Raw genomic sequence first — 16946 nt, forward strand, 5'->3', positions numbered from 1 at the left:
TGTTTAAATGTACATTCCACTTGTAGAAGGCACCACTGCATCTGGTCATTCAGCCTGTCCTTCACCCCCCACCTCTCTGTCAGGGTAGCCTGATTGATGGGAAGGCCGTGGTGCAGACCTAAATTTAGCGCCCCCTTTGCTGTGCCTGACACGGGCAATTTTGTGGCAATGCTGTGTGAGAGAGGTCTGCAACATCATGCTGCTGCACCAGGGATTGATCGACCACAAAACATGTATTCCGCTCAGCCTTAAAAGCACAAAAGCACACAACTCCATGCAAGTGCACATACATTTTCACACAGTATGTCACAAATGCTGGACAATACTATGATATTTTATAGTGTAATATTCACTAATTATCTAAGCCACATTTACATTTATATAACATATTTTAAACAGTTAACTATTGTATTGCACATACTTGTTTGAGTCACAGACTTTACCCTGTACATTTCTAACCTAGCCCCGTTTTGCATTATTTAAAAAAAGAAAAATAAATCACCTTATCTTTGCAGTTTAGACCCAGAAGCACCTATCCTGTTACAGAAAGGAATAGCTTTTCACACTGCACAGACATTCTGTTACCTGTAGCCAGCCAATCATAGCAGAACTAGGTTAACCTGAGGACAACTGTCAGAGATTCCTCCAGCCTTAATGTGCGCTTAGACATGTGTTATTATATTTTTTATTTCTCTTACGGAGGCCAGAGAAGTGGATGGTAAAGGGTTATTAAATTGCCACCTGTCTGTCCTGACTGTGAGTCTCACTGTTAGGTGTGTTTGTTTGTTTTATTCTGATCTGGGTCTGACACTTGTTCTAGATTAAAAAACTAAAGTAGATGGAGTTACAGCTGTGGACACTGGTCTTGTCAGAGAGATTCATTTCCGTTTGACCTGACCAGACGGCAGCAATAGTATCCGGCTGCAGTTTTTACTTCTCTAGATATGTAGGCCCTGCTGTCTCTTCCATTGATGTATCAGATATTGAGATCAGCATATCTTGTATTCTTTGCATTACTTATTTCATACCTTAACATCTATATAGTATATTCATCTATATATTTGCGTGTTGTTCCAGTTGTTTTCTCGTTTTCCCATTTAGCAGCATAAGTATATATACTCTTTTGATCCCGTGAGGGAAATTTGGTCTCTGCATTTATCCCAATCCGTGAATTAGTGAAACACACTCAGCACACAGTGAACACACAGTGAGGTGAAGCACACACTAATCCCGGCGCCTTCAATAACAGCGGCGCTCAGGGAGCAGTGAGGGGTTAGGTGCCTTGCTCAAGGGCACTTTAGCCGTGCCTACTGGTCAGGGTTCGAACCGGCAACCCTCCGGTTACAAGTCCGAAGCGCTAACCAGTGGGCCACGGCATGGCACGGCTGTGGTTGCCTTCAGCCTTTTTTTTTTTTTCATTTTGCTATGTTATGGAAAGAGCTTTTAGGGTTGCCTATGAGCGCTACTGCTCCTTAGTGAATGACCTATCTCCCTGACTTTCATATTTCTGTAGCTCTCTGGTCTTCTCTAGCGTCCCAGACGTTCACCCTGGTAAAGCAGGGTGCTGCCATGGTCTTAATGAGGCAGACGTACTGTTAGAATATACACGTGCTGTCATTTCAGTTAGTTTGTATACGGACACTTTCATTTAAACACAACTATTTCTCTGTTTTCCTCTCAACTGTCTTATGTCTTTGTTTCCATATTCATCCCTTACCGGTCTCTCCCTCACCCTCTCCAGGAGCTGAATGTGCGCCAGCTTACTCTGTCCACTGACAAAGACAAATATGGCATCCGTCTGAGGGCGGAACCTGATCACATGGTGCTGGGCAAGCGTCTAAAGGGAGCCTTCAAGGCGGTCACTGCCTCCATCAAGGAGCTGAAGAGTGAGCAGCTGGAGGCGTTCCAGAAGTCTGGTGAGCATTCTGCACACCTACAAGCCACTTATGCACTTTATGCCAAGCATGACTGCAGAGCAAGGCCTTGTGGTGAAATTGTGATCGTTATTAGACACCTAGGCATCCTTCCATACAAAGCTGCACACATACAGATACCCACTACAATCCTACAGTAGCAGTCTTTGTATACTTTTAGTCTGCTAATATGTAGTGTAAATGGCTGTGTTCCTGCACTCATTATGTATAACATTGTAGGCATTTGGCAAGAAAGGAAAGAGCCCTTTCATTATCTCTTGAATAAATCAGGAAAACGCAGCGATTCATGCTTGAATACATAAGGGTTGCTGCATTGGGCCTGTCAGTCATCATGACGTCTCATATTCATAAATTATTCTGCTTCATGTGTGACACATCAGCGTCTGGAGTAGATAAAAAAAAAAACATCTAAAGAATGTCCGACAGCCACAACCCTTTGATGGAGCTTACATTTGGTTCCTTTTCAACATAGCTGGAGGTGCTGGTATTGAATTCAGTTCTGTCTTCATATTTAATCCTAGTGGACCAAAGGGTAGAGCTACAGGGTTGAAACATGTTGGAAACTCCGCTTCCTGACTTTTGACCCCCCCCCAATTCACCCCCCTCCTTCAGCAAGTGTGTGTAGGTGGCTGTCTTGCCAGTTAGCTGCAACCAATCCGTCTTATGAGGTGGGTGGTAGGTTTTAATGAGTGGTAGCTTTACACGTGAGAACAAACTGCCTGCCCTAGAGGAAAGAAGAGGAGGAACGGAGTGTGGAAATCAGGCATATAAGGCGCAATCAGTCTGATAACAATGTTCCACCCAACATGGCCATTTTAGATGTATTTCATGCTTTTTACACACAATCAGCATGGAAATCTGGAACATCAGATACGGCTTTGTTTGATAAGAAACAAACTACATAAACAGCATCATAACTCATGCTTTGTATCCAAGTATCTCTAATGGTAGTAGCTTTCAACAGCTCATATTTAGTGCTTGTGCCTTGTCAGGTTCCATCGTGGTGGATGGACATGAACTCCATGAGGAGGATCTGCGTTTGATGTACACTTTTGATCAGACGTCTGGTTCATCAACTCAGTATGAGGCCCACTCCGATGCTCAGGTACTGGCCTTGACAACCACTCCGATATCAACAAGGGCCGATTGGCTGAACTTGACGCTTTCTTTTGGATATACAGTATCTAGTCTCTAGCCAGCCATTGCTCTTACTCCTAAAAAGGATACGTTTAAAGTCCTCAAGTCAGTACTTACAGTCGGACAAAGCTCTTGTAAAATCCTCTTTGCAGTTTACAGGTATGGTAGAGAGATTCATCATGTTGTCTTGCTCTCGTCTTGCTCTTGCTCTTGCCCTAGTGCTCCATAGAAGAAGCCGTGTTGTCAGGAGCAGAGCCTGCCTTTAATGAAAAGCTATAATGGAGCCCAGTTAGGAATTCATAAGTCACACAGAAAGTGTCTCTAGCTCAGTCACGCTGTAGATTTACCCTACTTGAACGTTGATAGGATGTTTAATAATCTTTACTGAAACAGACGTCTGAAATCTCTACATATCTCCTCTAATCAGCATTTCTCATAACATTCTAGTACCTCTTGATTAAGGTATCCTGCCTAGCCACTACATGATGGCAGAATCTAATGATAAGCTTCAATGTGCCATTGAAGAGGCAAATGTTAAAGTGCATAAGTATCCTAATGAATGGTAACACTAACTGTATAGTAAAACATGCCTACCACTGACAAAGATGTCAGATCAAATTCTTTTTCATGTTTTTTTTGTTGCGTATTCTTCTGATTGTGTGTTTGTGTGAATATGTGTCACTTCAGGTGCTGGTTCTGCTCGATGTTACACCAGACCAGTCCATGGTGGATGAAGGTGTTGCCCGTGAGGTCATCAACCGCATTCAAAAATTACGCAAAAAGGTGAGCAGCTGCTTTGGCCTGTGCTACAGAATATCAATAGCGGTTGTTGACTGTTACACCTCTATTGGTTAAATGCTGTAATTCAAACAAAGATTGATCGACATCTTCATTGGAGCAATATTTGGCACAACACACAAGCTTTACATAGTTTAAAATACACCTTCTTCCCATTGTCCCATCTCTGCCATAGATTGAAATTGTTTCACTCGGGGTTTGTATATGGAGTCATCATAAATATGGGTGTGTAGAGCTAATTCCCGATCCATGGTTCCAAGCAAAAAGTTTCTGTACTATTTAGCTGGTGTGGACAGTTTCAAAATCTTGGTCTTTGAGTAAACAGCTCTGGGCTTACCACTGAGAGCTCACTTGAAGAACGAACACAGCTTTGAAGTGTTGTTTTAGTAATGTGAAGCATGACAGATTTCCTTCCTTTCGTCCTCTTAATAAACAAACATTTTTCTGTCCCGTAGCTGTTGCTGGGGACTGTGTTGCTGAAGAAAGGGGCTCGGGAATAAGGGAGTGAATACGGCAGCATTGGCTGCCTGCCAGGGTTGAATTCCTGTTGTTATTGAAAAATCTAAAATCTGCCGGAATTTTTCCATAGCAGGGAATTAGGTTTATTTATTTTTTTCAGACATGTCCTGTGATGAGTACAGGACAGGTAACCAGGGGGCATTGACTCCTGAGGGGCCTCAGATAAATATGGAAAGGTGAGGAATGAGGTTAACCCTTGGAGGATGAGGATTGGCCTTGGGGTGGGGGGTTGCTACATGGAATGTGCAGAAAAGCAATACAAGGAGTCCTACACTAATTAAGCCAAGTTATATATGTGTGTTTGTGCGTTGTGTTGTGTCTGTGTATGTATGTGCGCACAAATGTGTGGATGTGTGTATGCATGCTTCTGCGTGTGTGTGTGTGTGTGTGTGAGAGAGAGAGTGAGTGAAATGAGTGAGACTACATTCTCTGTCTCTGCGTTGAACTGGACCGTAATTGCTGGTTTGGTGGATTAAGGACATCGAGACAGAGCTATATCCACCTCAAACATGGGAGATGGGAAGTTGGGGGTTGAGAATGTTGAAGGAGCCAGGAGGAGAAAATTAGAACTTGATGATCAGATGAGTGCCATCTTGTCAACCTGCCTTGAATGTCTAATCTGCTCTCAGTCCAGAGCCAGCTACACCACATGCTGTTTCTGTAACAGTTTGTCTCTGCAGCACTGCTTGCTTTATGAATGAGAGCACAGCACAGTGGTATGTCAAGAAAATATCTGGGGACAGTGCAGTACCATTTTTTTAAAACCCCATTGAATGTGTAACACTCATGCACAAGTTTGTTGTAATGTAATATATTGATTTTGAGTAATTAATTTCCTAGGGCCACCTGGTTCCCTCTGATGAAATCACAGTGTACTACAGCTGCCAGCCTGCAGGGGAGTACCTGGACAAAGTTATCCAGGCACACACAGACTTCATCCTGGCCACGACTAAGGCTCCACTCAAACCCTACCCTGTGCCCAACACGGCCAGTGTCATCATTCAGGAGAAAACTCAAGTAATGCTCAGTCCTACCTGCACAGATGTTCTTATTGAGGATAACATGTTAATAGTAATCAGTAATCATTTTAAGAATGGGTAACATTACACTGTCTAAGGCAATGCGCTTCAATTTCTGTTTCTTGTTTTGATATGCCATGCATCTAAGCAGAAGAAGTAGAAATAACATTATGTTGTTATGCTTGAGTGATTTTATAAACAAACCTTTAGGTGTCAACTCTTTGTGTTGGTTAAATATAATGGAAGAATGGCATAAGTCAATGAATATACAGAATTGTCAACAGTACAGTCTACCTAATTCACTAATATGGAAACAAACATGACTTCTTTGCTCACTGTATTGTTTTGTTTGTATCATATTAGCTGAAGGGTGCAGACCTGGATCTGACCATTGTGAAGGGAGCTGCAGCTTCAAAAGCCCCTCTAAATGGCCCAGCCTGCGCCTATGTCAACCTCAGACTTCATCTTGGCAACAAGGAGCAGGGTACTGTGTATACTTAAGACTGGAACCAAAACGTTTAACCCCAAACAACTGGTTTAATTGGTTATGTCTGGAGTTGCTATTGTAGTAATATGTCTTTCCGATGCTTCAGCTATCTATAAGGTTAATGGCAGGAGAAATTGTCTGTTAAACATACAATGTATTGCTGATGTACAGAATTTGATTTAAAAAAATCCATCTTTACTGTGAACATTATCATATAGGCATAATAACTACTTTTTAACTGTTGTTTAACTGTTTTTTTTAACATCAAAACACAAATCCCAGTCCAATAGACTTCTTTGATCTTATCATATCTAGAGGGTGTTGGACTTCTGGAGAATCCCAAAGGAGACAACAAGCTTAATGTGGAAAAACTTAAAGTGGTGTGCCAGAGCATTTTTGGGCAGCAGAACTCCTCACTTGCAGTTTTCAATGGGAAAAATGGTAAGCCAGCCAGTTTTAATATGTAAAATCATGAACTATATATTGACAAAGTGCCACGAACACTGACTAACAGAAAATTTAGGCTGTCAGCTTGGGTGAATCCTTTCCTGAGTTTGTTGTGTGTATACGTTGTGTACTGAACATATCATAGTGTGTATTTGAACTCAGTCACACTCTCCGTTTACAGTTACAGTCTGGTCTGATCTGAAATACAGTCTGCTTGTATTTGTAGCATTCCCGGTGGAACCATTTGATAGGTTATTTTTAGCTTCACTGAAATTATTCACTTGCCCAAAGGATGGTATCTGTTTGATGTTCATGCCACTTTTAGAAAAACGTGAGTGTTCGTATTTGTGAGGGGAGAAGCTTGAAAGAGGTTCAGTAGAATTTGGGGTAAATCGACTTTGTCTATTTGGCCTGTCCAGTTTTGTAGCTTGAAGGATGTATTTTTTGCAGGACAGGTCAATTGAGGAATTTACTGAGTTGAATATGTGTGATCAAAATGCCCTTGCCTAGGCCTTGCCTAGGCCTTGCCATGTGCATGTGAAAGCGTAGGTGTGTTGGTGCAGGTGTTGTACAATTCCCTCCCTTCACCTCCATCCCCCTGCCTCTTTGGCCCCAACAGTCAGTTTTTCAGTGGGTCTTCTGGACCTGCCAAGAGAGAGGAGGGGGGGGGGGGGGGGGGGGGTGAATGAAGAGAGCGAGTGTGGAAGAGCGGCTTCTCTCAAATGATTCCCCATCTCGAGTCAGTTCATCTTCTTGTGTCTAAAAATTGATGCGTCATAACCCCAGTTGCTTAGGAAGGACAGGGAACGAGTTATGAAACAACAACAGGTAGGTCTAGAGATTATTATTATGTTTTATAAACTACTCTTCAAAATAGCCTATTTCAATAAAAGATACAGTCAGTGTTGAGGTTGTATAGCCCCAAGACATTTCAAATGTGCAGGCTGCTGGTGACAGGCCTAGCTTTTGCTCTCTCCTTCCCTCCTACACATAGCCTAGGCACACACAGTAAAGACGACTCGTGATACAGTGCCAATTTCTCAAGTTCCGTGTGGTAGGAAGCAAATGAACAGCTCTGGAAAAAAATAAGAGACCACTGCACATTTTCTGATGTCCTTCTACAGTTGCTGAGTGGCATTTGAATGAATGGACAGTCATATTCAAAATTGAGAGACCACTGCCAATTTGAATATGACCATTCGACGACAACTCATTCGAATGTCACTCAACCGTAGGATGACATCTGAGAAATGTGCAGTGGTGTAGGTCCTCTGAATTAACGTATGAAGCATTTGTTTTGTATTAGATGTAACTGTGCAATTTAAAAGGGGAGTCTTGTCACGTAGGCTATGGTTGTTTGACACATTAATGTAATGGCCAGTGTTGGTCAAGTTACTTGGAAAAAGTAATTAGTTACTGATTACTTATCCAAGAAAGTAATCCAGTTACTTTACTGATTACTTATTTTCAAAAGTAATTAGTTACTTTACTAATTACTTTACTTAGTTACTTTTCAAAAACACACTAGCTATACACAACCTGAATACGCTTTTTTAAAACTTGGTTTTATTAGTTTCAATCTTAACTTTTTGGTGTGTATACTCCTTCATTCGAATAGATGTAAATAAAATACAGCAATAAAATAATTAAAACCTCTATTAACATTTACATCTTTTAACAGTTGCAGTGCAGAGAGGAGTAATGTACCAAAACAGAAAATGCTGTTGCATGCCACATTTAGGCTTTTTTGAACTGTGTGTGTGCAGTGCCGCTGCTGGCTGTTTTGGTGCCCAAAGCACAAATAAAATTATATTGTAATATATATTATTTAAATGATAATAATGACAGTCATTTTAGTTTAAAATATTTCTTAAGAAATACTACTAATTTGATGCAGTTTAACTAATTTATAAATGGTGCGCTGTCACTTTAAGAGTGTCTACACAACTCTCATAATGATCAGCTCCATTCAAATATAAGCCTATGGCTAGTCCACAAACTCCACATTTAGCACAATATTAGCAATAGTGATGATGATATTAAGTTGGTATAAACAGCTAGCTAGACATTTTCTGATTTCAATTAAAAGTGATCGTTATCTGAGTGGAATGTGTTTCAATCGGCATAGGCTACTGTGCTTCATGTAAATGCTTAGTTTAAGGGAAACTAATTATTGAAGACTTCAACACTCACCAGACCCATTACAAAAAGGCAAAGACCCCAATATATGTGTGCCCTTTTTCCAAATCACAGTGAATGCAGCCAAAATATTATAATGCCCTGGCTCCTTTTATAACGGGGCGGCCCAGTAGGCTACAGGGAACCGGCGACGTAAGTCTATTTTCACCTGTTGCTGCAGCAGTCATGTCGGGATCTGGGGGTGTCTCAATGAGTTTCACATTTCTGTGCCGGCTTGCTAAGGGCTTTTCGTAATGTCTGAACTGCAATGAATTAAATGCTCCATGTTCGCGCTCTCTCCCGCACTCCATGTCTTGCACACGTGTGTCTGTTGTTTACATCTATGTCGCGCAGCTTTGGGGTTACGTCATTGTCACGAGTTAGTCTCACAAAGCAAAATCCATACAGCAAAATCCCAAATTCTTTTACTGTCTATGGCCAAATCACGGTTTAGTAACGCAGGCTGCTTGCAGGAAAGTAAAAGTAATCTCATTACTGTTTTTGCAATTGTAATCCCTTACTTTACTAGTTATTTGAAAAAAGTAATGGGATTACAGTAACGCGCTACTTTTAACGCGTTACTGCCCATCACTGGTAATGGCCCACCTTACTTCACCCTAGACTCACCACTGCGATATGTGTGTACATTTGTCAATGTATTGCTCAGTAAATGTTGTAAATCATCTAAACAGAACCATCGTTATCTATCATTGTCTTATATGTGACCATATGTTCCTTTTCTGGCCTTTTTTTTATGCCTTTATTGATAGGACAGTGGAGAGTGACAAGAAGCGAATGGGAGAAAGAGCAGGGGTGGGATCCGGAAAGGACCACGGGACGGGAATCGAACCTGGCTTGCCGGCGTACAGTGCAGGTGCCCCAGCCAGTTGCGCCACAGCTGGGGCCCATATGTTCCTTTTCTGATGTATTTTTGTGTTCTTTTCCAGAGTTAACTGGAAAAAGTGATCTATTTGCACTGAGTGGGAAGACTCTGTATGTATCTACAAATGGAGTCTCCAGTGAAGCTCCCAGCTCTAACACCCTACTCTGTCCCTATGTCAACCTCCAACTTGTCAATGCTCAGCCTGCAGGTAAGTCCTCCTGGTCATTCTCTCACCTTTCACTCAATTTAACTAAGCGTTCACTTCCTGGTTTAGAGAGTGTGTATGTGTGTAATGAGCAATAAACATGAGCTTATTGAAGTGCGTGACCCATGTAGAAGAAGGTGCCGTTTTGGTTAGTTGTCTGACTTCCCTCGCCTCCCTGTGCTGTAGAATGCCAAAGTGGGAATGTGGGAACTCTACTGCTGTCCAACCCAGTGGGCCAGAATGGCCTGACGTATAACAGCCTCCTCACAGAGACTGGCAAGGTATTTGGCCTCCGCAGTCGAAGACTCAAACTCTACCTGGATGAAGACCTCTCACAAGGTATTAAGGCTGCACAATTAATTAATTTATAACCGAAATTGCAATTTGCAAATGCAATTAGCTAATCACAGTTAATCATGCAGCAGGCATCTTTGCCCCAGTCGTTAATCTTGGCACATCTATGATTTTTATGGTCATTTTATCCTCTTTATGTGACTTCTCGTACACTAGACATGCTCACCAATGAGAAGTAGCCCAAGATTGTAATCCTCCTCAACAACCCAAACTAGCAGGTTCTTCTACACCTACTGATGACCTTATTCTGAAGTATAATTACTAGGGGTGTAAAGATTAACCGATATGTATCGGTATCCGTTTTTAACGTGTAAGATACGGCTACATCGATACGTGAAGCCCCGTATCGGAATAAAACTGAAATGAACCGGTCGTTATATCGATTTACTTGTTACGAATCGGTTCACAACCTTTTCTGCTCGCTCAGACTCTCATTTACGTTCCAAGCAACGCGTTCAAACCACGTCCGGTTTTGAAACTATACGTGGCACGGAATTGTGGGTAATGCAGTTCGTTTTTGGCTACATTCATTGCCCAAAGTAGTCAAATGACCTCATTACCCATACATCTACTGCAACTTAAGCACGTGACAACTCACAATCGGCCGTTTGTTTTACAGTTTTTACTCTTTTGTTTTTCAAAATCCAGCGCGAAATTAAACACTAAACAGCAACGATAGTCTAGAGTATAGCCTTACGTTTGATGAAGGGATTTCCTTAATGTTAAATAATAATTTGGCCTTTGCTAAAACGATGCACAAATTATTAGCCAATTATTTTGTTCATATTCACTCAGACTTGTGGCATTATAGGTTTCTGCATTAGGTCTACCGTTGGAACAAAATAAACCCAGAGAGTTCATTGATATGTAGGCCTATTTTATTCTTGTAGGCTATATGAGAAAAGGCCAAGAGTGTCTTAAGCACTGTTTTATTTTATTTCGGTATTGTCTTACCTCAACAAGGCTACAGCTCCATGAAAACAATCAGATATAACTCTATAAAATCTATAAAGTCTATAAAAAAAATATGTTGTATTTGGCTGCTGTGTTTGACTGAAATGTAGACTATTCTTTTTTCATTTCAATACAGTATATGAAACAAACCTCAGTTTAGATAATCATATTCATTTTTTTGCCTAATTGACAACCATGACCATGATAACTGATAATATAAAATTAATGTGCACCTTGAGCAAATGATAAAAAATCTTTAAGAACGCTTTCCATTCTTAATTCTTTCCATTCTCTCATGAACTGCATCGAATCGCATCGCATCAAATCTTTCTGAATCGTTTTTTATGAACATGCATCTTTTCTTGTATCGAATCGTGCCCATGTATCTAGATGCGAATCGTATCGTCTTTTACATGACACTCACACCCCTAATAATTACAGTGCATGAAAATTCTGTTATCCGAAGTCTTCTTCTTCTTCTTCTTCTTCTTCTTCTTCTTCTTCTTCTGCCTACAACTGTTTCAAAATAAAGTACTCACTACAATAAATCACTATTAAATAATTTAACTATTTAAACTATCCAACTATTTAACTATTCAGCCATTCCAACTGGCAGTTATCATCAACTATGCCTCCAGCCAACTATATTAAACCACCACCTACCCAACAACCAACATAGCAACCATTGAAATAAAGCATCTATGTCAGTTTCCATAGCAACCAACATGATTACCCTAGCAACCATCATAGAAACAGCTTTATTTAACACTGTAACAACCTTGTCTACCTAAGCAAAATCATTGTAACTATCTCTACATTATCTGTTTTAACACTATATTTTACATCATATGTTTTGCATTTTCATGCACTGGTAATTCCTCGGAATTACCTTTTCTAGTTTAAAAGTGAAATTTGTTTACCTTATCTCGTCAAGAAGAAATACGAACAAAGGCATTAACCCTTCATTATTGTTGCAAATTTGATGTTATCTTGAATTAAGTTGAATAAAATTAAAAGACATAAACAAGACTATAAACATCCTTAATGATGTTGAATGTTAAACATCCATGTTAGACCGACACAATCGGGCACCAACACAATCGGGAATCGCTCCCTTTTAGGGGAAAGTAGACCGCTTTGATTGAATGGAAACCAATGGTGCTGCATTGACGTGGTGAGGTGAAAAGTGCTTACACATTAGGAATTTAGGAGACCATTACATATTAGGGATTTAGGAGACCATTACATTCCTATTTTTTGCTCTTTCCAATTTACTAACAGGAGTATCAAACAAAGTCATGGCCGAACTGCCTGTGACGGTATAGCTAAGTTTGGCAAGCTTGACAAGTCTCTGCTTAATTCTGTCGCTTGAAATATGAACGTTTTTCTACAACTAAGGCCAACTAATTGGCTATGTTATACGAAAGATCCACAGTTTGCTAGTTAGCAAAACTTGTTTAGATGTTTATTATATAATTTTCCAGAGCTGTATTTTATTATATTCCTGTCTGTTCCATGTGAGGGTTGATCCAGCTTAGTGTCACTCATGACACCCTCAGACCATTTTAGAGTACATTTAAAAAAAAAAAAAAAACATGGCTAAGATCCTGTCACCTGAGTCCCAGCCATTGTATCCCAGGTCTTGTAAAAGCATTGACAAAGGGGTTGTCTGGCTGCACATTATGTATGTTTGTTTGTGGCTGGTCAGAGTGGGAGTAAAAGTAGGCTGTGAAGGCACGGTGTCGCTTTATCCTGTCAGACCTGTGAAGGACACTTTCACTGATAAAATCCGCTCCTATTTCGTTTCCCGCCTGTCTAGAAAAAGCTAATGATGTGCAACTTCCCACTCTTTTTTTTTTTTTTACCCAGCAACCTGACACCCTACAGATATTGCTGCTGTCCGTCCAAAGTTCGATTCATGTGACATTTAGCATCATCTCTTGTCTTTGTAAACCAAAACGTTTCATTCCTTAACACATTTCTGTGGTTAATTGACTTCAATATTATCTTTTCTTTCAGAGTTCACAGATCAATGTCCTCTGAAGACCCTGAACACGAAAACTTTGTTCGTTTGGGTGCGACCCACAACTGCTGAAGCCTGAATATCAGGGAACCTACATCAAAGAAGTGACATGTCCACCTTCAATATTAAGAATACTGTACAACTTCTCTTGTTGTGGAAAGTCTCTACTTTTCTTATCAGGTCAGAAAGGGCTGTTCACCATTCTGTTCACCACTCTGGGCTTTCTTTAGGGAATAATCAGAAGGACTATGGAGAATCTACTTAGTGGGTGTGGAACTTTTTGTTTTTAGGTGCCATATACTTAAGGGAAATGTCAATCATGGGGAAAATTAAGAACAGAAAAAGTAAAAAATTAACATACATACTCTTTTACAACATAATGTGTGTTATTTGTTGCCTAATGTTGAAGGTTGTCTACTGTACATGATCCACTTAAAGGAATTGACTAGAAGTATTCCCCTATAAAAGGCTTCCTCATTGAACTCTTTGCTTTCAAAGCACACTCTCAAATTGGTCTTTCTCTATGAACCTAAAAACATGATGAATTTAACTTTAGAGACAAACAAATAAAGTACTTTGAACCATCATTATTGCTTTTTTACCAGCATTTGCCTTACTAGTTTCTGTAAATAGCATACATTTCCTGTGTTTCTGGTTAAGAAAGCACCAGCCAAGCATGCTTGCATAAAGAAGCCTATATGTGACTAGTGACTCTCCAGAACCCCTGGAAAGAAAAATATCTACTCCTGCTGTGAGCCAGTTAGTAAGTGGGCATCTGTTGCCATTCCCTTGTGTTTTTGTTTTGGTAAGTTGCTGTTTCCATGAAAGCTCTGCCCAGCAGTTTGTGCCACTCTACAGTTGGTGGTGCTGTTGCTGAGGTGACACCAGTCTTGCTATATTTGCACTTGTGCATCCTTGGTGTCTAGCAGATAAATAAAAACCCATCAGCTCACACTATATCAGACAGTCCCTCATCATTGTCCCAGAAACATGATTTAATACCTGCAGCTGAGACTCAAGGTGCTCGCTGTCTGCCTGTCTGGCTTTGCCTCACCTCCAAAGTCTTGCTAAAGGTCAGGCTCCGTTCCCTGCTGCCATTGCAGTCACACTGAACAAAGATGCCTGTCCGTTGTTTGAAGGGAACATCCTTGAATAGCAATGACTTGGCCTTTCCATGCCACGATGGCCTGTACTGCATCTTGTGCATATTAAACACACCTTACTCCATCTGCTCGTGCCGCACTAGCACACACACACACACTCATACATTCACACTATCGCTGTGTCTCCTCACCATCTGAAGATTCTCAGCCGGGGAAAAACCTAAGCCAGCCAACCATCTGCTGATTCACACACACACACACGTGCCCAGCTTATGATGTCCATGTCTGTTCTTTAGCAATTTTTCGGAGGAATATTAGAGCTGCTGTTAAATCCTAGTCCCTTTTCAAAGTTAAATGTCAGCATATTGCACTCAAACAATTTCACTATGCAGATACATACTGTACGATTATTCAAACTGCAACCTGAGCTCTGTTGTCCCAACATGCTATATAGGCTACTCAGGGGTTGCCTTCCACACATTCACAGACATAAGGTCCATGTAATTAAGGGTGAAGTGGAGTGGACCAATAAGTGGTTTCAGTCTAATGCCACACCTGGTCTCTGTAAGAATGTTGGATATCGATCAAATGTCATCACTGAAAGTCTAGTTAAGACCTTTACTAGTCCACAGGGTTACCTCCAACATAACCTGAAATTCATAACTGGCAGTTTTGAATAATATTTTTGAGTGTTTGCTGCAGATCAGTATGATTTTAATTCATGGAGTATTTTAGGGTGAAAGTTCACAGAGAGCTTCCACTGAGGATGAGATTCTACCTCTGGACTCCAACAGATTTAATTAACTGTCTAACAAGAAGGTCTTCAGTGAGTAAGACTAGCAAGTGGGGCTACTAAGGGTGAGTGCAATGGGAACATCAGAACATAGCTCAGGTTCCTACCTCAATTAATGTTCAGCATAGAGCTGTGTAATGAAACCTCTTGTTTTCAAGTTGATACTGTTAGGTTATCTACTACAGAATTCTTAATCTGTAGGCTACTGTCAGTGTTCCTAAAACTAAAACACAGTCATTGCTAAGTAAAACAGTCCAAATGGTTTCCTCTGGTGCATGATGTAGGCTATTACTGGTTTAGTAGACCTGTCATAGTATTCCCATAGGGTTTTGTGCCATTATGCTTTAGGAATCCTGTTTAACATGTAGCCTACACTGAATGAATACTGGTTTCTATTAGTTTTTATTCTAAGATAAGTTCAACAAGGACTGTACAATTCTTGATGATTGGAGCAACAGAAAAATAAACATTTATCATTGAAAATGAGACGCTGCATCTTTAAACGTTTAAATACACCATTATGCCTTTGTCAATGAAAACCTCACAGTGTGCGCTCCCTTTTCAGCTTCCCCCAGGCCCTGCATGTGTGGTACGTAATGGAAAAATCTAAGTTACTTAAATCTACTTTCAGGCCCCCTTGCCCTCTCTGACAGAATCCTTTACCCACTGGACGTTGCTCTTAGGACCACCACATGCAAATAGGAAAAGAAAAATAGGTAAGAATGCAACTTGGCACAGGCATTGCCGCGATTTACGGAGCTTGATTCACTTGTGTTGCTGTTTGTTTGACAGAGTTTCCGTTAACATACATTATGCACGCACGAACATGTTAGGCTACACGTTAGGATGCACCACTATCACAGAAACATCCTGCTGGACAAATGTCTGGTTTGTGAGTAGCCTACCATATGTAGGCCTACTCGTAAACTCACACTATTGCTATTTCCTAGGCTATTCAGTGTAGAATTTGGGGGTGGAGTGGGGAGGGGTTGGGAACTGAAAAAATCGGCATCATGTGCAACTTGGATTTCTGACCCTACCCGCCCTTCGGTCTCTCATGTTCTGTTTCAAGCAACTGCCTTCCTATGTAGAGTTAGAGACCAACTTGTGTGGCTAGAGGTGGTCTGGAGGTGAATGGTATTTTACAAACTCTCTTGGTTATTGTCACCGTAGACTAGCCTACTAACTTTAGACAATGCGTCGAACGTAGGTCATAAACTAAAGCCTGCTAATATTTGATGAAATAACCTAAACTCCAACCCGCCAGAAAAGGATGTTCCTTGTCTGTGTGCGGCTCAGCGAAGGTGTGCACGCGCCACATAGCAACAGCATCCCTTCGTCAGTGCGTCTCCGACAGAGGTAACTGTAACAGAGGTAAGCTTAGGCTATATCTATCTTTTTACCACTTGTATAAGCGTCTGTATACTGGTGTAATTCTATAGCCAAATGTGCTTAACAGCAACAGTTTTTGTCCCACATGTTGTCCGAAAATGAGAGATTAAGGGTGGGACTCATTCATTGCCTGCAGCGTGTCCTGTCTTGACTTAATGTCGACGTCTGAAGGCGTGATATGTGTCGCTCACCTCATACGCATCGCTTTGCTCCGATAGGATGTGTCGTTAAAAGGTTAAAGCTAATGCAAATGTCATAATTAATAGGCTAACGAACAGAAGTCTAGTCTTGTGATATTTTTTTTTAAACAATGTAGAACGGCACAAGACTAAATGTGGTTATTTTTACAATTATTCGTAGCCTATGCAGATCAGTCGTAAACCCAGTCTACATTGAAATTTCTTTTATTGTACCGAGATGTGATAGGCTAGGCTACTGCCTAATATATCTTAGATATCCAGACGTGAATAGGTCATGCATGAGGCATTTTCTTTCTAGTAGTTTAGTCTACACAACTGCTGTAGCCTATCATTGGTGCCCCCTCGGTCAGTGCCCCTAAAATTGAGACACCTGACTTTTCCTTTTCTGTAAGTGACAAATATTTAACATGGATAGATGAAATTGACAAGTAGTCGAATATGCTCTGACTGAAGGCCTACTGACAGGAAAATGTCAGCCAACATCTGCTGCTTTAAATTGATTTAATGCAGTAGTCTATGT

The 16946-nt window shown here is 40.8% G+C and overlaps 2 protein-coding genes across 10 annotated transcripts in view; both read left to right on the forward strand.

Annotated features, from left to right (window-relative positions):
- iars1 (isoleucyl-tRNA synthetase 1) overlaps window positions 1-13525 on the forward strand; it is a 64344-nt gene extending 50819 nt beyond the window's left edge. For all 4 annotated transcript variants that reach the window (XM_042088976.1, XM_042088979.1, XM_042088977.1 and 1 more), the window contains exons 26-34: window positions 1742-1916; window positions 2927-3039; window positions 3759-3854; window positions 5229-5405; window positions 5771-5891; window positions 6210-6335; window positions 9467-9610; window positions 9794-9946; window positions 12935-13525. In XM_042088976.1, coding sequence (XP_041944910.1) covers window positions 1742-1916; window positions 2927-3039; window positions 3759-3854; window positions 5229-5405; window positions 5771-5891; window positions 6210-6335; window positions 9467-9610; window positions 9794-9946; window positions 12935-13017 — 1188 coding nt within the window. In that variant the 3' untranslated portion in view covers window positions 13018-13525. The remainder of the gene's footprint in view (window positions 1-1741; window positions 1917-2926; window positions 3040-3758; window positions 3855-5228; window positions 5406-5770; window positions 5892-6209; window positions 6336-9466; window positions 9611-9793; window positions 9947-12934) is intronic.
- A 2395-nt stretch (window positions 13526-15920) lies between these two features.
- Window positions 15921-16946, forward strand: part of atp2b2 (ATPase plasma membrane Ca2+ transporting 2) — a 107468-nt gene continuing 106442 nt past the window's right edge. For 3 of the 6 annotated variants that reach the window (XM_042088993.1, XM_042088989.1, XM_042088990.1), the window contains exon 1: window positions 15921-16208. The gene's annotated coding sequence lies outside the window, so the exon portion shown is untranslated. The remainder of the gene's footprint in view (window positions 16209-16946) is intronic. The other 3 variants (XM_042088984.1, XM_042088981.1, XM_042088982.1) reach the window with 1 other exon arrangement.

This window comes from Alosa sapidissima, chromosome 4, assembly GCF_018492685.1.
Source record: "Alosa sapidissima isolate fAloSap1 chromosome 4, fAloSap1.pri, whole genome shotgun sequence".
NCBI classification, from domain to species: Eukaryota; Metazoa; Chordata; class Actinopteri; order Clupeiformes; family Clupeidae; genus Alosa; species Alosa sapidissima.